This window comes from Talpa occidentalis, unplaced genomic scaffold (assembly GCF_014898055.3).
Source record: "Talpa occidentalis isolate TD23 unplaced genomic scaffold, MPIMG_talOcc4v2.1 talOcc4.2, whole genome shotgun sequence".
NCBI lineage: Eukaryota > Metazoa > Chordata > Mammalia > Eulipotyphla > Talpidae > Talpa > Talpa occidentalis.
Genome location: NW_023602073.1, coordinates 75,943,800 through 75,963,521, shown reverse-complemented (window position 1 = coordinate 75,963,521; position 19,722 = coordinate 75,943,800). Strand labels below are relative to the sequence as shown.

The 19,722-nt window shown below is 36.9% G+C and overlaps 2 protein-coding genes across 3 annotated transcripts in view; one reads left to right on the top strand and one right to left on the bottom strand.

The window, feature by feature from the left end:
* The window catches only part of RAB23 (RAB23, member RAS oncogene family), a 26,289-nt gene extending 20,889 nt beyond the window's left edge, over positions 1-5,400 (top strand). For both annotated transcript variants that reach the window (XM_037519911.2, XM_054698900.1), the window contains exon 7: positions 1,771-5,400. In XM_037519911.2, coding sequence (XP_037375808.1) covers positions 1,771-1,910 — 140 coding nt within the window. In that variant the 3' untranslated portion in view covers positions 1,911-5,400. The remainder of the gene's footprint in view (positions 1-1,770) is intronic.
* BAG2 (BAG cochaperone 2) lies at positions 5,307-19,722 on the bottom strand. The gene is made up of 3 exons (XM_037519910.2): positions 19,530-19,722; positions 11,197-11,306; positions 5,307-10,289 (listed from the first exon to the last, which is right to left on the bottom strand). Exons 1-3 carry the CDS (start codon positions 19,640-19,642, stop codon positions 9,877-9,879), a joined length of 636 nt encoding a protein of 211 aa, XP_037375807.1. The 5' UTR covers positions 19,643-19,722; the 3' UTR covers positions 5,307-9,876.

The window sequence follows — 19,722 nt, the reverse complement described above, 5'->3', positions numbered from 1 at the left end:
GGAGGCCTGAAAGTTTTTATATAGGTATGTCTTTTATATAAAAAGCTTTTAACAAACTTGTCCCTCTGACTCTGTACTGTACCATCTCAATTCCTTTTCCTTTCTTAATACATTATTATCTGTTAAGTATTGTTGTTCTTTTAATGCTAAATACTGGCAAAGTTTAGCATTCCCTGATGAACAAGTATGTTGTCTTCTCTTTAGCAGTAATTGATTGTGTCTCTTTTTACTTTGACTTCCAGGAGGATGAGAATCAAAATTTTTGTTTTTAAAGCTTTTGTGTAGTCTTTTAAGGATGTTGTGTCTGTGTCCATCCCTCTCTCACTACACACACGCAAACACATCATTATCTTCACCTGTCATATTTTACATTTTTCTTAGTTCTGACTTATTTTTATTACATATGTCCCTACTGTCAGACATCTCAAATGCTTCATGAAACCATTTAGAATAAGCTGCTGCCTGATTTCCTGATTTCCCTCTTGTCTTCTTCCAGCTCACTGATTAAAGCCCCGTGATAGATTCTCATTATGGAACAAATCAAACACAGGTTATGTTCATTCCAACATTTAAAGACAGATTTGTACATCTTTCTTATGCATCCCATGCTTCACTATCATGTGCCCCATCTGCTGGTTCTGTCAGAAGTCTTGCTCTTTCTTGAGCATGCCCAGTCTTCTTCACCTTTGCTCATTTTGGCTTTTCTGTGGATAATGACCTCCTTTCCCATCTCTGTCAAAGAACTGTTCATTCCTCAAGGACTATTCTCTCAGTTATATTTCTGGCTGTAGCTATGGCCTCCATGCTTTCATTCTAAGTAAACAGCTATCTAAGTCCAGGACATTGCCAGGTGTCCAGTTCCAGCTTCTTCATGTAGTTTATCCTTCTTTATGAACTGGATGTTTTCAGTCCTCCTTTGAATCATCTATGGGATCTTGTGTCTCTTTCATGATACTTGACCTACAGTGTCTTACAGCATTACTTATTTGTATATTATCTCACCTTCTTCATTGGATTGTAAACTTCCTATGGACTGAAATTGGCCTGAGTCATCTTTGTATTATTGATAATGCCTCTGGCCTAGAATTTTGTACATCACAAGGCTAAAAAGTTAACAAATTGGAGATTACATTTTATGACTAGTACAATTCAAAAGGTAAACTATAATAGTGAAAAGTTTTCTTGTAGTTCATCCCTTTTATCTACTCCTCACTTTTATTATATGTACATAATTTTGTTGTTTTAGCCAAGATAGGAAAGTCCTACATTACTAACAACTTTTACATATGCAATGTATTTATTAGCATAAAATCTCACAAATTCTGTTGTTAACCACAAATCAGGCATTATAAGCCCTTTTAGATGATATAAAATTAATGAATTTAGTCTTTTAAATTATTGAATTTACTGACTCTATTTCAGAAATAGATAGTGAAAAGATGCAGAACAAGTGTAGACTATGTCACCATTTGGATAAAAAAAGAGGAAGAAAGTATATAAATGTATTTCTGCCTACATATGTATAACATAGCTGAATACATGGGGAAATGGAGGACATACTTGCTTAAGGGGAGGGAGAAGTTCACTGCGTCCCCTTTTATACCCTTTGAACTTTGAATTATGTGTATTGGCTATTAAAATTAAATGAAATGAAGGCAAAAGCTCCAAGTTATAAATATTTGCAAATATTACTGGTTTACTAAGAAGCTGGATGCATGGGCTGCACAGCTACCCTGAGGTAATCTCTGTGTTTTCCCTCAATTTATACAGGTGTCTTTAATACATCTGGTGGAAGTCACTTGGGTCAGAATTCAAATACACTTAATGGTGGAGATGTCATCAATCTTAGACCCAACAAACAGAGGACCAAGAAAAACAGAAATCCATTTAGCAGCTGTAGCATACCCTAAAATGCTTTAGGGAGGAAAAAAAAAATATATTGTGCAATTCAGTAAGGAATCCATCCAGTCCTGATATGTTGTAAGTTTTTTGAAGACTTTGCACCTAATGGCTTTCTGAAAGTTGACAGACTTAAATGTTCTACAGTGTTTTTCAGAATGGAGTGAGATCTTTGGTGGAAAATTACTGCCCTTTTGGACTCATTTTAAATTTTTTTACATTAGACGAAGCTTCTCCTGTTTTTGAAGGAATGCTATAAGAGATGTCAAAAACAGGTTTTGCTGAATTTCAAATGCTGGAAAACAAATGAAATGCCTAAATATGTAGGTATAAATTTTCATATTACGGATCAAGAAAAGATAGCGAGCATTATTTTTCTGAAATTGGTCATGTAACTTTTTTGGAAGATAGTATTGAATCTGAATAGTTAGAAAAAAAATATTGAAAGGTAAACCCTAAACCTTGCCAGACTGCACCAGTGTGTGTTTTGGCGACATTACTTGTGCAATATCTGTATAATGCAGAATGAGGAGGTATGCATGCAGGTATCTGGTACTGAAGAAAACTGAACATGTGTGCAGTATTTAAGGAAACAGAATCTAATTCATCCATTCATAAAACCCTTTACACGTGTGTATGTTAAAAGTTTTTATTTTCAAATAAAAAATTCTAGACATATATTTTGCAAATGAGCTTGGATTTAAAAAGTGCGTTGTGCCAAAAATATCATACCTAATTTTTACAGTGCTTTACTATCAGAATTTGTATTGTTTATAAATCTTTTAAGGTAGTTTTTCCCTGTGACAGGGTAGATAAAAGAGGAGTATGAATGTTTTAATGCTAGTGCATCTCCCAGGTGAGATTTGTTACAAAATCATTTTTCGTATGTCCAACCATAAGCACGGTGAACTTGTGCTGACCAAGTCCCTGAGAAGATACACAGCACATCTGCAGTCACCCCCTAGTCCTATAAAGTACAGTGGTGCCTCTAGCACCTTTTGCTGCTGACTGAAAATGCAGTTTTGAACTTTCAAGGATTATGCTAACAAATGCACAGGAGATGTCTTTTGCCTCAGTCCACATTATGGATTTTATAACGCCCTATAACTCTAAGCATCTTTTTGTTTACACATTTTTGTATGGTATTTTAAGATTACCACCTAAAAATTTCTATGACCTTCAGTTTGTATAGCACACTCTCAAGAGCTCTGTCAGCACCAAATACAAAAAGAATTTCTTAAAAGATTTTAATAAGTAATCAGACATGTGGCGGAGCATGTATTTTGTGACTTGGGTCAGTAGCTTTCCAACTAAGATATTGTTTGAACTGTTAAAACTGGTTATCATCCATCAGCGAGTTTATTTTTAACTCCTTTCATATACCTAGTTTTTACAGGTTTTCAAAATAATGTAAAAATAACTCTTCTTGGAAAATGTGTCATAAAGTCATTTTTCATTATTCGTACTAAATGCATAATGTTTTATGTTTCTTTTATATATATTTTTTAAGTCTTCTATCTGTACCACCCTTACCACCCTGTCCAGATTAATAATGAGAACATAAGAGAATTTCCAGGGTGTGCTCTTGTTATATGGTCAAGAGTGAATGTTTGCTTTTCATAATACTGAGTAATCTGGAATTATCTATTTCAAAGTAATATAAAATGTCTATTTTTATGTCACCATTTGTCACCACTCCCATTGCTGACAATGGGATAGGTGTTAGGGAAAAAATTCAGTTCCTAACAATGACTGTCTGCTAGTGGTTCATCTTTTCTTTTCTAATCGCTTGAAATACTGTCTCTTTAATTTTTGCACAAAATATATTTTGTGGCAAATTGTCTTAATGCCTTTAGTAGCAGGAAAAAAAAAGTCTCGTTATGTAATACGTTGCAGTTCTATTTCATATTAATTAAATGGCATGGGTAAGTTTGTTACTTTTCTATATTAAAAATGTAATCTCTGACTGATGTTTGCAACTTCCCTGATATTTGTAATATAATTTTATGTACTTAGTTTTGTCCTATTTTTTTGGTAAGAATTGAAGAGTGATTTGTTACACATTTGAATTTTTAATTTGTATTTCTGTATTTTAAATGTAACTATAATTAGTCATATAAAATAATTAAGTAGCCTGAAAATCATCCACAAGTTTTATGTTAAATACTCTCTCAGCTAATTGCAAGCCTTCAAAATTGACATTAAATTTTTTCCCCTTTAACCTTTGATTCTCTTAAAAAAGCATTACTATTGATGAACCACGAATGCTAACACTTGTCTAAGACCAGGATATTGTTTACATGTGCTCTGATACACTTTTTTTACATCATGTCTGATTTTTAGCATACAAACACATAGTTATGGAATAATTGCCATATTTCAGAGTTCCTCAGGTTTCCTTTCCTTTTTCAGTCTTGCATATCCAGTTAAATAGCTTATAGACTAGCCCATATAGGGCAATATAGTTAAACAAAATTTAGCTAAATAGTTTCCTTTTTTTATCTACCCAAACTGATAGTTCATAGCACACATGTACTTTTTCAAAATAAAGTAAAAATAAAACTACACTACCAAAAAGAGAATGAACACCTTTGCTCGATGTGGAATGAAGTTCCATGGTTGTTTTAGAAGTTGGCTATGCATTGCTTAGAAAGAACTCTCATTAATGTACTCCATCAGAACTGTGATTTTTTTAGGGACTGGGATATATTCTGAAGAGTTAGAATGAGGGAGTGGCCTCACTAAAGTCACAGCTTAAAGCGACCTAACTTAGCATAAAATATTGTTAGTAGTTAGCATCCTTTTTAAGACCTTTGGAAGAGTTATTGGTAACCTGGTGAAGTGCCCCATTACTGTATCATTAGGGTATCTTTTTCTGAAAACAAAATGAACTGACAGGGTGAAAACATTTCCCATACTACAGTCTTCTAATGAACAGGTAGACTTACTCTGTTTTAACTATTAGTTATGAATATCATATATACTACTGTCACTCTTTGGGTTTTCACCCAGAAACATGTAAGTCTATCAGATGAGTGAATTTATTTGCTAACAACAATGTTCAAAACCACAGTGGACACTGAAATAATCATGTAACTCTTGGGTCACTGGATGATATGGCTGTAATAACCTTTAGTAGGTAGTGCTCCTTTTCTTCCCTCTCTTGAATATCCTGGTGAGGGATGTTTGTAAATGTTTAAATGATTGGATTTAAAAATAAAACTTTGGACTAAAAGGAAAAGTGAACCTCTTCTATATTTTGTTACTACTAAATACTGCTTTCATAAATTTGAATAGGAAACCAATTGTATGTATTGCTAATGAGTTGTGGTTATGCCCTCAAGCTTAATTTATACTACTCAGTAAAAATTTCAAGAAAGATGAATTCCAATAATCAAAAAATAAATGTATTTCAAAGCTAGAGTTTGTGTGATAATGTATTATAAGTATGGAACCAAAGAGTAAAAGGTATAATGTGTCTTATCTAAAAATTAAAACAGCCTAAAACTATTTCATATTGTAGATACTTTACAATATTTAGCATACTTATTTCATTGATAGTGGATATTTAATGGAATTTATAGCATGGTGGTTTAAGTAATTTTGCCTTAAAAACTAAGTTTCTTTTTATAATCCTGTCAGTATCAGTCTGTTTTAAAGAATAGTTGTTTTATCTTGTTCTGAGGTTTTTGGTCCCCACTCCCAAAAGAAAACACTAACTCTGTCCTATGGTACAAAATAATAACATAATTCAACCGGTTTTATGCTAGTCACCATGCTAACATTGACTAAAATAAGTCTTCAAGCCTGGCAAACAGATTTTAGTCTATGAGAAGTGCCCCAACAACCTTAAGTTTGAGTTCATTTTATATATCTTGTTATGGAGTAACACATATGTACAGAAAAAGAAACAGATAGTAAAGGGTTGATTTTAAAAATATAATAGACAGGGGCCTCCCCTGGTGGCGCAGTGGTTGAGCACCGGACTGTGAAGCTGCCCGCAGCCTCTGCAGCGCCGGTTCAATCCCCGGCCGCCGGCAAGGGTCCCACATGGTGCGCAGACCTATCCTGCCGCCTGCTGCTCCCCTCAGCAGTGTACTTCAGTCCTTCTGCCTGTTCTGCTCCCCGCTCTGGCTCTGGTGAATTCTCTCACCCTCTCACGCTTCTGACTGTACCCAGTGCTTGTATGAATAAATCTTTAAATATATATATATAAAATAGATAGGGGCTTTCTGGTTTTCCTATATAGGTTTAGTTTTTTTATTTCCCCAGTTATCCTGACTTAAATTTCAATGCTATTATGTGCAGAGGAGGACCAATGATGGGGTTTAATCATTTTCCTGACTTCTAAAGAATGCACTGTGGAGGCACAAAAGCTAGGTACTCACCATTTAAATCTTTAGCTGGCTCCTTGATTTTTAGTGAGCAGTAAATAGTTTTCCCACAGGCACCAGATTCCTGTGTGGCTACTTCACAGAGCAGGATTAAGACGACTACTCTGACCTTAAACCTATGCGGGGGTCTTTGCTCTCTTGGCTGTTAGAATGGGGTGGGGTTCTGGGGGCTGAAGGCTGAGGACAGTCTCAGAAAGTACAGAGTATGTTTGCCTTACATGCTGTATCTGATCATTCTCAAAAAAGCATTATCACTTGATTTTCACAGCTGGGGGTTAAGGGGCCCTCTGCTGGTAAGAGGTAGGATTGGGAGCTCTTGGCAGATAGTCAGCAAAAATTAAAGCCAGTAGTATTGTCCATGTGTGTGTTCTGTGTTTTAATCCAGGGCTTGTTCATTTTCAGACCTAAAGTCCCATGATTGCATATGAAGATGTATTTACAGGAACTCTGGATTTAAATGCTAGATTAGTTTTCCATGCCGGATATTTTCATCTTTTCTGACATGCTTCGTCAAATTCTTGCACAAACTGTGTCCAACTTACTCTATTCTGGCCCCTCTGGAATAGTGCATGTTAAAGTAGAACTGGCTGCTAAAATTCGCCCTCATCAAATGTGTGAGTGACTAACAGTGATTTGAATGCCCACTACATATATGCAAAGGAAGCATGTTTGCTGAGGTGGGTAGTGAATAAAGATTTTTGTGGTTCAAAGTTATTTACTCTTTGTTTATGATTGAAAATTTGAAGAATGTGGTTATGTCCCTAAGCAGAAGGATATTACATTTTACTTGCTGATGCATGAGTAGATACACACAAAAATAGAGACTAGCTAAGTTCAAGCTAACTGCTTTTTTTCCCCTGACTTTTCCAAGATTCTGAATTCTTTTACTTTCATTTTTATCATCGAATAATTGCAAAATAGAATTATTGCATTTATGGACTCCAAGTGGATCAGAATTTATCACAATAGATCATTTGAAAAGAACAATGTGCATGAATGTTATTTCATTAGATATCATCGCATGTAATTTAGCAATAACCTTACTGTTACCTTCAGTGGTTAAATTCTTGCATGCTTTCTATTTTAAAATGTCAAAGCAGAGTTATCCAGTTAGTTGATCAACTTTTTAGGAAGAATTCTGAGCATTTTGAGTCAAGGTGATAGACTGAACTCCACCAGTACAAAGGACTAGGCTTGCACTTAAGTCCCTCTGCTTGAGAGTACACTTGGCTAATAACATTCATATAGAATACAGGGGTGAATGGTGCCCACTAGAGGTTGCAGCATTGGCACTGGGAGGGGTGTAGTGCTGGAACACACCAGTACATATTTATTACTGTTAGAGCTACCTACCTTCCCCGTCCTGTTGAAACCTTTAGGGATTTTTTTTTTTTTTTTAATGTCAGGGGTTCTGAAACTAAAATATGAGGAGGATCAATTCTTCAGTGTTTTTTTAACTAGACAGCATTGTCCTGGTTCCATTGATAAATAGTGAGTGATCTTTCATCAGTTCTGAGGTCCTGATGGCTACATCCTCCCTCCCTGAGAGTCAAGTGGGGATAGGAACACTACTGAGAAGCAGTATCATGAGGGATGGAGAAGGGCTGCCTAAAATTCTGTTACATCCTAGGAATAGAATGGAATTAGGATAGGGCTGATAGGGAATATACCAAGCTAAACAAAATATTTTAAATGAACTTACAGTCAAACCTATTATCTTTATAAAAGATAATTTTAAAACATGAAGATAAAAATGGTCTCGGGAATTTTGTAAGAATAGATTCCATTCTAATAAATGATAATATACTCTTAACAATATGGTGAACATCCTACACCCTTGAATGTGACTCATGCTGCAGATAGAGGGCTGCAGACCAGGGGCTGAAGCAGCTTGGAGCTGCCAGGTCATAGCTCTTTTATATCTCTGACTGGGTGGGCCTATAATAAAACCCCAGTGTAAAAAATGGAAGGCAAAGTATACAGAGGTTGGGGAGGCAAAGCTGGAATAGTGTGTGGTAGAAATAGTCCTGTACTGATGTGGGAGTATTTTCCAGAGTGAAAGGGATTTACAGACGCTGACACTTCCTGAGCACTTGATTGTCTGTTTCTTAATTTTCAAAAAGCTGATAAAAAAGCACAAAAGAAAATCTTTATCTGACATTGAACCTGATAGCAAATTACAGCCTGCTGACAAATCCAGAGACTTTGCCATAGCTACCAGTGAGAATTAGTGTTTCTCATGAAATGGAAACATTTAAATGAGTCAGACTTAGAGCTGGCAATCAAAGCTAACATGAATGTCCTAAGATTGTAATTGCTTTTTATGAAGAGACACTAATTTGGCATTTTTGTCCAGAAAATGAGGCTCTGTATTGTTTGCACTGAGAGATATAAATACATAAAACCAATCTGGAGCTTGACTTTGAACAAACAAGTATTCTATGTTACTTCATTTACCACAATGCATAATCAGTACACTGGTCAACCTTGTTAATAAACAAAATAAAACCCATGTTTCATATCTAATGTTAGATGAAAAATGCTGGAAAGCTTTTAGTGAAATAACTACATTTTAATTACTGAAGAAGTATAAATCAATGTAACTTACAGAAAAATTTTTGAAAATTTGTCAGGCCATGGAAATGTAGATAACCCTTTAACCTTGTGAATCCCACTGCCGGGAATTTATACAAAGCAAATAAAAAACAAAAGAAGGAAAATCTCTGTACATAAATATGTTGCAATAACAACAAAATGGAGACAACCTGAATATCCAGGAAAGGAAATGGGTAATTTATGGTACAACCACTCAGAATAGAGATTAACTAATAAGCAGATCTTATAGCAGCATTTTTTAAAAGGCAAGTTACAACACTTTATCTGTAATGATTAAAATTTTAAAGAAACAATGCACTTGGGACAACATGAAATGGACATATAATTGTTCACAGTGGTTAAAACTAGAGGTGAATTTTCTCACATTTTATGTCACTTTTTCATGTATTTCAAGAAATACATTTCGTATTATGAGATGTGTAAGTCTCAAATTTCAAAATAATTTGATATGGATGCCTAAAAAAATGCTGGATGAAAGAGAAGCTGTAAAGAAAGATTCTTACTTTGTGATTCTTTGTAACACTAAGCACATTACCTGGTTAACGAACAGTAGATGTGTTGTACGTGTGCTGCTTAAGGTAAAGAATTTCTAGTTCACCAAATGCCCCCATGCCCATGCATCTCCATGCCAGACAAAGTCCACGATGGAACAGTGATGCTTCTACCCCTAGGTGAACACTTATTCCCCCCTCCCCCATATACTAAGTACCCACAGAATAGTAAAAAAAATAGATATATTAGGTGCTAGATCCTAGTACAAGACAAGAATTCAATCTAAAAACTTCTAGAAAGATAATTAAAATATTTCTAATTTGAACTGTATTATTAACAAAATTGAGGACTCAAGTATTTTCCATATCTGAATCAACTTTCAGTATCAAATGAGTGATTGTTCCTAACAAAGACCTAGTTATTTAAAATATTTAATCATTTTTATATCATATGTTAGTGCTTTTAAGTTTGAACATTAATTAAGTCTGCTTTCAGCATTTTGTTGCAGAGTTTTGGAACCAGCTCCTTTAGAATGCTCTAACAACTTAATGGCCTTGTCAGAGTTTTCAATGTTTCTAAGCAGAGTCTCTAATCTTCTCTTAATTTTCTTCTGATCTTCAAGAGCACAGCCAATGACTATGGATTGAAACTTCTGATCAACTGGCCCGGGTGGCACCTCAGATGAACATGCACTATACAAAGACATTAAATGACTCTTGGCGTTTTCCAAATCATCCAGAAACTTATTGACCACCTCATCAATTATCCTGGTGGCATGCTTTAGGGATTCTTGCTGCTGGGGGTTTCTAATTGTTTCTACTGAAACTTCAACAGTGAGAGTTCGTCCCATCAGTCGGTTTGCTGTCAGATTTAATTCTTCTCTTTCTCCTAAACATAAAGTTTGAAATATCAATTAATATGAGACATCAACTTTATCCATGTCAAGAGCACAAGGCTTTGTGACTAAACCTATTTTCTATAAGCAACTCTGATATGAATTTTTTTAAAGGTGAAAGTTAATACTATAACATAAGATTAACTGATGAGTTAACAGTTAACTGTTTTTATTTAAAAGACAGCAATCTTCTGTTTATCCTGTTATGTAACGTTCCTCCTAATTTGTTGATCTCTGGTCAGGATGGAGAAGAGAATGACTAGATGATGATCCTGTTATATATATGTAAGAGTTTTCGTCTGGAGTTTGACTGCACACTTAACCACATCAGCTACCTGGCACACTGACTTGTTCTGTAAAGCACCAAAAGAGCCAAATTTGGAAGCTCAGTGCCAGTGCAAGAAAATCAGAAGTTCCTCCATGGCAGTTATGCTTTTCATGTGAAAATGATAGCACTATTTTACATATATAAGGTTTAGGAGTTTCATAATTTGCTTTGTTCTCACTGCTCAATTCATTTCCTTTTGTCTTCTCTGCATTCAATCTCTCATGTTTTTCCTCTACTCTTACATCTCCTATAATCCAGTAACTTCTGAAAGACTGAAATTAGGAGTATGAACCTGAGATCAAATTTATGGCCTTATTGCTTGGGGCCAACTCTTCTTGAGCTTGCAAGTCTTTTTTAAAAAATTACGTCTAGCCATGGTCTTGGAGTCCGGAATAACTGGAAGATCTCTCTGGGTAAAGTGGCTTTTGTAATAAACTAACAGCTGCAGCTGATGTCTGCTGCTCAGATTAAATGCTGAAGCCTTGGATATTCATATCACAAGTCAAGCAAAAATTGACTCACATTTATAAACCCCTAAAAGAAGAGCCCCCTTCTGTTAAAATGCCTCTCACCGTCACTGATCTGCCTCATGTCCTGGCTATTTTGGATACTGTGGATCATTTCCAGGAGGATTTCTTTCTCTTGCTCAACAGCAGTTGCTGCTTCTCTCAAAGCTTCAACCCTATATAAATTGGGAAAACAAAATAGTTACTATATGGAAGATTAGTTTTCTCATCTCTCTAATGTTCAATACAACTCAGATTTAAAACTCATTTAGGAACAAAATAGGAATAAAAATCACTTCTTTTAAGACATAAAGATAGCTAAAAAGCACATGAAAACATACTCATCATCACTTATCAGGGAAATGCAAATCAAAACCACAATGAGATACGGCTTTCCATGCACATTGAAAAGACCAGAAACAGCAGGTGTTGGCAAGGGTATGGAGGAAAAGGGATGCTTGTACACTTGGTGGAATATAAGTTGGCGCAGCCTATGTGAAAATGGTATGGTGGGTCCTCAAAAATTCAAAATAGATCTACCATATTATCCAACAATTTTACTTCTGGGCATTTATCTGAAGAAAGGAAAATCACTAATTCAAAAATATATGCATAAATAAATACATCTTTTAAAAAAACCAAAAATATATATGCACCCTTATGCTCACTGGAGCACTATATACAATAGCCAAGATACTAAGTGCCCATCAGCAGATGAGTGGATAAACAAACTGTGGGATATATTCAAAATGGAATACTATTCAGCTACCAAAAAAGACAAAATCTTGCCATTTGTGACAACATGGATGTACTTGAGGAGATTATGCTAAGTGAAATGTCAGAAGGAGAAAAATTCTGATTAATTTCACTCATTATGTGGAATACAGAGAAACAAGGTAAAGAAAAAGACAAAACCAAAGCAAACCCTTGGGTTCTGACTGCAGAATTGAGGTCACCAGAGGTGAGTCAGTGGGTGGGTAGGATCAAAAGGTGGAGGGGGCCCAAAGGACTGTGGGTGGGAAGTTATTGGTATTTTGGTGGTAGGTGTGGTGTGATAACATACATTTGAACAAGTGTGAGCCTGTACTTTTAAAACATACAGATATGTAAATCAAGTTTACCCCAATAAAAACAAATTATTTCAATTTTTTGTTCTTGCACTTTTTGATTCCTTTTAATTCACTTATCCTGCCCTCATTTTTCCCTCAGATCATAGAGCAATCATTTTGTGATGTACTGTTGAATTCAATTTGCTAATATTTTGTTAAAGATTTTTGCACTGACATTCATCAGGGATCTTATTCCATAGTTGTTCTGTTTTCCCTTGTGCTATAGGATTAGGATAATATTGACAAAGTAAAATGCATTAAGTAGCAATCCCTCTTTGTTTTCAAAAACAATTTGAGCAAGATGAGTATAAATTCTTTGAAGGTTTAATAAAATTCATTTGTAAAGCTGCCTGGTCCTGGGCTTTTTCTATTGGGGATGCAATTTCCATGCTTGTGATTGGTTTGTTCAATTTATCTGTTTCTTCCTGACTTGGTTCTGGTAAACTATAATCTAGAAAATCTGTCCATTTTTTCAATGTTATTGAATTTATTACTATGTAGTTGTTTATAGTAATCTCTTGAGAGTCTTTGTATTTTTGTGCTATCTGTGGTGACTTTTCCTCTCACTTGTGATTGTTTATTAATGTTTTCTCCTTTATTTAGTCTAGCTAGAAGTTTGTCTACTTTGTTTATCTTCTTGAAAAACCAACTCTTACTTTCACCCATTTTTTATATAGTCTTTTTGATCTCCATTTCATTTATTTCTGCTCTTATTTTTACTGTCTCCTTCCTTGATCTAAACTTGGGTCTTGTTCCTCTTTTGCAAGTTGCTTTAGGGGAATAATACTTTTTAACTTCATTTTCTAGTTAGTTTTTGCTGGTTAGAGAAAGACTGCTTTTGTAGATTCATCTTATATCTGGCAACCTTGATTTAGACTTGTTCTTTTTAATGCTTTGTCTTTTGATTCTGTTGGTTCTTCTAGATTGCTCATCATTGTTTTTAATCTCTTGCTTTCCAATCCGATTACCTTTTGTTTTTCTTTATACTGAAGTCCCCTTGTTCTTTAGTTAAGCATTATTAAACTCAACTCCAAATTTAAAAGGAGTGTGCAGTAGGTATTTGGTATAAAGTACTAATTAAACTATAGAAGCATTATTTTCCACACCCATGCCCACTTAGGACACGTAAACATGAACACGCCCAGCACAAAGAACTAGGCTATGGAATCCTGAGAGCAAGAGGGAAAAAGTGCTGTACATTTACAGTGCTCTATTTTCAGGGCCCTTCCTTTTACTAAGTTGCCAACTTTTACAAAATAATAGTGATAGACCTATCCTCAGTATTCAGATAGTCTCAGAAACACAAGATCACGGAAGATCTGATCCTGCTTGCTGAATCTGGGCACAGAAAGAACAATGTGACCAATACTTTAGCATGTGCCCATATATGGATCCCCTGTCCTCACCCAAACCACACATCTGCCTTTTCCACATCAATCACCCACCTGTTGTACTCCAAAATAGCACTGATAGACTGTAATGTCACACAGTCTCTTTATTCATCAAGATACTAAATATCTATTACACTCTGTGTTTAAAGAGCTAGTCAAAAGCAAGAGCTGGCAAGACTCTTACGTGACAAATTGGACTGGAAGACACAATCAAAACCAATATTGTCTAAAATAACATCGGCATCAACACCACTCATTTTATAAATACACATTTTACACTAGCAGACTCTCGCATAAACTAGGGCCCAATACATATGAAAGAGATTGAGTTGGCACTAATATGAAATACTTATATTAAAAACACAAACCATAATTCTAATACTTAAATGACATAGATTAATCACGTGACTGGTAAATAAGATGCTGAAAGAAGAGATTAATTTTTCAATATTCTTAAGTTTATATTCAAATGTGAGACAATAGAGAACTGAATATTTTCTTTAAAAGAAGGTTTCATTTACAACAATGTTACAATAGTAAGTTTATGAAGCTGGTAACAAGAAAATCGATTAAAAGGAGACATTGAAAAAAATATAATAACCCATCATATAATGGAGATATTTTGTCATTAAATGAAACCAAATATAGAGAAACTTAGCTGGAACTTTTATGTTTGATTTTTCTACAAGGCAACAAATTGCGTTGGCATTTTCCCTGTGAAAAACAGAAATTATCTTTTACAGAAATTTTTATATACATTTTTATGTTACATTATTTCACCTCATAGCAAAGATTAAATGCATTCTTCAGAATGTAAGGATTCCAAGGTATTTTTTGTCATCATGGGGCCATTTGCCACTCACTCTTCCTGAAATATTTTTTAATCCTTGACCTTTGCCTACTGGGTGATTCTTTTTCAAAACCCAATCCTCTGGATAGGATTTGTTTCCTTCACAACGTCCCCTTTTCTCTCACGTGAGGTGACAGATAACTCGGCATTGCGAATCTGTCAAGTGAATAGATCATACCATATTTTTAATTTTTCCTTTTAATTGAACCTAGGGCATCCCTGGAGGTGCAAGGGGTTAAGCACAGAACTATGAAGCTGTCCACAGCCTCTGCAGCACGAGTTCAATCCCTGGCCCGCCAGGGAAAAATAACCCACATGGCCCGGCAGACCTCTCCTGTCATGCCCGCCTCTCCCCTCAGCAGTGTATTTCAGTCAGTCTGCCTGTTCTATTCCCCACTCTGTCTCTGGTGAATCCTCTCACCCCCCGCATCTCTGGCCTGTACCCCAGTTCTTATTTGCATAAATAAATAAATCTTCAAAAAAATAAATAAAAGCTGAACCTAGATCTCTAGTTAAAACAGTACTTATGCTATTTAGCAGTTTATTGGTATCCTTAACACTCAACTCATATACAATCTTTTGTCTACAACCTTTCTGTTAATTCTAGAAAGTTCTAGAACTGTCTTCAAAGTTGCCCTGTCGCCCATTCCATTATTCCCTTCTGTAACTCTGGTTAGATAAGTGTTGGACCATCTCACTGTACCCTTCAAGATTCTTAACACATCATTTGACAATAATTCTCTTGGCAGAGAGGGGTAGTTCTGTTTTTACTAAGAGATCCTGGAAGCAGCTACATATCCAAATTGGGAAAGGACTTATCCTCACAATAACGGCTGGCTTGGACTGTGTGCTGGGAAAACTCTGCATGAAATCACAACTAGGCAGGGTTTAACCAAAAAAAAATTAGTTAGAATATTTATCTGAGGGGAAAACTGAAGCTTACACATCCTTAGCTAGTTAGTCCTCAGGTCTGCAGCACCTGACTAGTCTCCACAGCCTAGTATCAAAAGGAAAAACTGTTGGGACACTTAAGGAGAGACACTTAAGGAGAGACACAACAGTGATTTCACCAGACTGTGATTACTACTGACTCGTCAGCTAAATACAGTATGCAGTGAAAACTGCAATGGCTCTTCAGTCCAACTGTTTGAGCCAGTGCTGCCACTATCTGTGTGACCTTGAGTAGTTACTTAAACTCTTTACCTCAATTTTCTCACCAAGGAAACAGAGACAATGAGATAGTTTTGTAAAGGGATGAAGTAAATCAGGTAAAGAGATTAACAGTGACTGAAAGCATTGACTAAAAACTTATAAACGAGCTTAGATGTGTAATGTGCCTAGAACTGATGCTGAGAAACATAAGCTTTATGGTATTTATTACATACTTACTATTATGAAGGCTTATTATAAATGACAAGAATTTGTACTTTTATAAAAATGAAATGGCACAGTCCCATTATGAATTTACTTGAAAGAAGTAATTTCTAAAGAGGTTCTTATCATCACAGTCCCATCTCCTATGTAATATTCCTGTAACAAAAGGTTATAATGATCACTTATATTTTATGCAATGTAAGATTCTGAAGGATTTTCCTAACCAAAATACTAAATTACATTTACTACTGAGACTGTCTCAGTAGTGTAAAAATGGGACTGGTGATTTTAGCGTTAAGAGTAACCCATCAGTAATACGGCCTTAGGCAAGCCGCTCACTTCCTCTGAACTCCAGCTCCCTCATTCTACAAGATATAATAGGTGTCCTCCTCCTACCTTAAAGGGTATTATAAGGTTCAAATAACAATGTACATAAGAAGTGTTCCTTTAAATTATAGTTGTTGTACAATATTAACCAAGATACTATCTTGTTTTGTGACACCTGGGACTCGGACACACCCTAAGAAACTTTAAGCAACAAGAAACTTTCTGCCAGACTAACGAATCATATCACCCCCTGCCCCAATCTTCATTTTCCCTGGCTGCGGTGTAAACCACCATAAATGGTTGATAGAAAGGGAAGGGAGCCACAGTATGATCAGTTTGGGGAAATTTGCCAGCAGCTAATCTCCTAGTCCTGTCTTGTTCATTCTTATGCTATTCTCCACAATCCAAGTACCAACAGCTTGATGACCATTCAGAGACTTCTGGGAGCCATTAAATACTGCTCAATGTTTACTGAATTAAAAGCCAATTTCAGTAGAATGTTCATCTTCCTGTAAACTCATATATTTATTTTTGTATTATTCATACATTTTGAAAAGTCAGACAAAGTATTAGACTCTACAACCAGTCTTCCTGGGTTCAGTTCAGGTTTAAGTATGGAGTCCATTATTCTCTAGTTTTGTGACCTTTGATAAGTCATTTCACTTCCTAAGTATCAATTTTCTAAGTATCAATTTCCCTGGACATTGAAGATAATAGTCATTTCCACAAAGGCTGGGCCTTGCATATTATATGCAGTGCTTATTAAATGAACAAATGTTAGCATCTTATTTATAAATTATGATAACTGTTTAAAAGTAGCAATTATTAATCAGCGAGGTGTGGTCAGCCACTGACAAATGCAAATATCAGACTCTATTTAGAATTAGTCATGGTACAAAAAAGGAATAACTTTTTTAGGGAGAAACAATAAAGGAGACTGAAACAGAAAGGCTAGTGTCATGGTGAAGTATTAAAAACAAAAGGAATCTTTAACAATTTGTAATATGCTGCCAGACATTCAAAGCATTTTAAACATCATGTACACCAGTTCATATTCTAGGTCCTAAAGCATTTAGCATAATTCTGCTCTTACTGTCATTTAGAAGTTTCTAACACAATGGATAAACTAGTGTAGCTGCTTCAGTACAAGTCGAAATGCTTTACTCTACCTAACACACTGCACTGTCCATCTTCCTTAATACGAAATTCAACTATTAGAGCAAAATTATGCATGAAAATCACATTTTATTTTTACAATTTTTTTAAAGATTTATTTTATTTTTTTATGCATACAAGACCTGGGGTACAGGCCAGAGGTGGGGATTTGGTGTGAGAGGACTCACCGGAGACAGAGCGGGGAACAGAACAGACAGACTGACTGAAATCAACTGCTGAGGGAGCAGGGAGCAAGTCAGGAGAGGTTTGCTGTGTCATGTGGGTCAGCAGGGGCTGCTGATAGCTTCACAGTGAAGAGACTTAACCCCCTTGTGCCACCAGGGAGGCCCAAATATCACATTTTCTTTAAAGTGTTGCAGTTCTAGACATGATTGTGGTCTTTGACAGTGTAGTTCTCTGTGACCTTGCCCATGTGGTTTCAAATGGATCAGCAATAGCATTTTCTTAGTTTCTAGTCAGTATTCCATTTTTTTTTTTTTTAAGGAAAAAGCAGTTTACAAAAGTCTAAAATTACTAAAAAAGTCCTTAATGTGAACAACTAGACACATCAGTTCTCCTCAGCTTAAGGGTTAATTAAGTAAGTTGTATTTTGATCAGTATACAGAAATCAGATTTCACTTTACATTAATCAAACATGAGAACAGAGTAGTACCCAGAACCCCAGGCTCTCTCTGTCTTTGCATCTTACACACTCTGAGGCACTAACTCAAATTTGAGGACAATGACTCAGCTTGAAGGAAGGAGGGGCAACCTTTTCTTCATTCCTTTAAGAAAAAAATCACCTCTTTCAGACTTGAGAGAGATCCAAAATGGTGAGTATGGCATCAACTTCTGAAAGGCCTGGGGAGATGTCTGAATTGCTTGTGACCCGGCTCCATAAAAAGAAGTATTCCTCAGAGGAGCAGTAAGCAGTTGAGGCCACTGAGACCTAGGTTTGCTTCACTCTTTCTGAGGGTTCAATGTGTCCAGTTCAACCCCGAGGAAGAATTACTTTTCTCTTGTTCCATTTGTCTCAATCTGAGAACCCCAGATGCGGTTGTGGTTTAGGTTTCTAGCTGTTGCCATCCATGAAATTACTGTGGGAGAATCCTTACTTTCTGACTCTTTTCTCAGAGTAGTAATATAATAATAATTAACAATTGCCTCAACTACTAACATATACTGAAGGACATGCTTTAGTATGTTAATCAAGAGAGAAAAAGACATACATTCAGTGCTTCTTAAAATTTTTGCCTCACATACCGCTTTGCTTACCCAGGCCAAGTGAAAATTATGGGACAAAATTCTGTGTAGTGGGGGGGAGGGGAGGTCGAGGGGGGTGGGAGGTAGGGGGGAGAGGAGGGGGCTTGACTACACCTGCACAGTGACCTGAGTGAGAAATATGTACAAGTACATAAAAGTTCAGCCCAGTGTTAAAAAAGTGTTTCCAAAACTTAGAAGTTATTTCGAAATTCTAGAGAGAAGCCTACCATTAATTACCTATGTAATAAAATCTTAAACAGGGTAAAACTGTGACTGTCCAACCCTTTCAGGCCGGTGACTAGCACTTTCGAGCATGTGTCACAGCGTTTTTTCTGGAAGAAGAGTTAACAGAATGGCTGAGTAAAATACGGAGTTAAAAGAGACGGAGAAGCTGCAGTGTTTATTCCTTCAAGTCCTCCAGCCACCATCCACGGCGTGGCCCCGCAGTGGCCCCAGTCCTCTCTATCCCTGCTATCAGGCGGATTTCGGGGTGTCTAACAAGTGTTTGGAATAAAGAAACTGATCCTTCACATCGGGGACCACTGACCTGCTGCCCTTCTCGAAAATGCATCATAGGAAGACAACACCTTAAAAGCATTTGGGGAGATTACACACCGCTGCAGAGAAGCCTCCGGAAGTTCTGGAGACCCGAGTGCCACAGCCCCTGAGCTAAAATAAGTCACCCTAAGTTTCGTCTCCCCTCATCGGCGCCCTCCGCTCCCCGGCGCGCGTCTGGCGAGAACGTGACCGCCGGGCACACGCTCGCCGCTTCCGCTCCGCTGAAGGCGGCTTTCCTCAGCCCAGGCGAGGGACAGACTCCGAGAAACCGACGAAACTGCCCCTTCCCCACCGAAAACCAATGTCAAGCGAGCGCCTCCCTCGCCGCAGCCCGCCCGGGACGGTCCCCGCCGGCCCGCCGCGCGGCCTCACCTGAGCTCCAGCTGGTCCAGGCTCTCCAGCAGGCGGCTGGAGCGGTCGGCCATGGAGGAGGAGCGGCAGAAGCGCCCCTCGTTGGCTTTCGCGTTTATTTTCGCCTGAGCCATCTGAGCCTCCGAGGCGGGCGGCCAAGAGGTCACCGGCCTCCCGGGCGTTGGCGAGTGAAGAGCCCCCGCGGCCGCAGGCG

What these genes read in the sequence shown, in the direction of transcription:
- BAG2 (XM_037519910.2), bottom strand. Translation starts at nt 19,642, where the DNA reads ATGGCTCAGGCGAAAATAAACGCGAAAGCCAACGAGGGGCGCTTCTGC. An exon ending in CTGGACCAGCTGGAGCTCAG is followed by an intron (nt 11,307 to 19,529) that starts GTGAGGCCGCGC and finishes CAATTTATATAG; the next exon opens with GGTTGAAGCTTTGAGAGAAG. An exon ending in CATGAGGCAGATCAGTGACG is followed by an intron (nt 10,290 to 11,196) that starts GTGAGAGGCATT and finishes CTTTATGTTTAG; the next exon opens with GAGAAAGAGAAGAATTAAAT.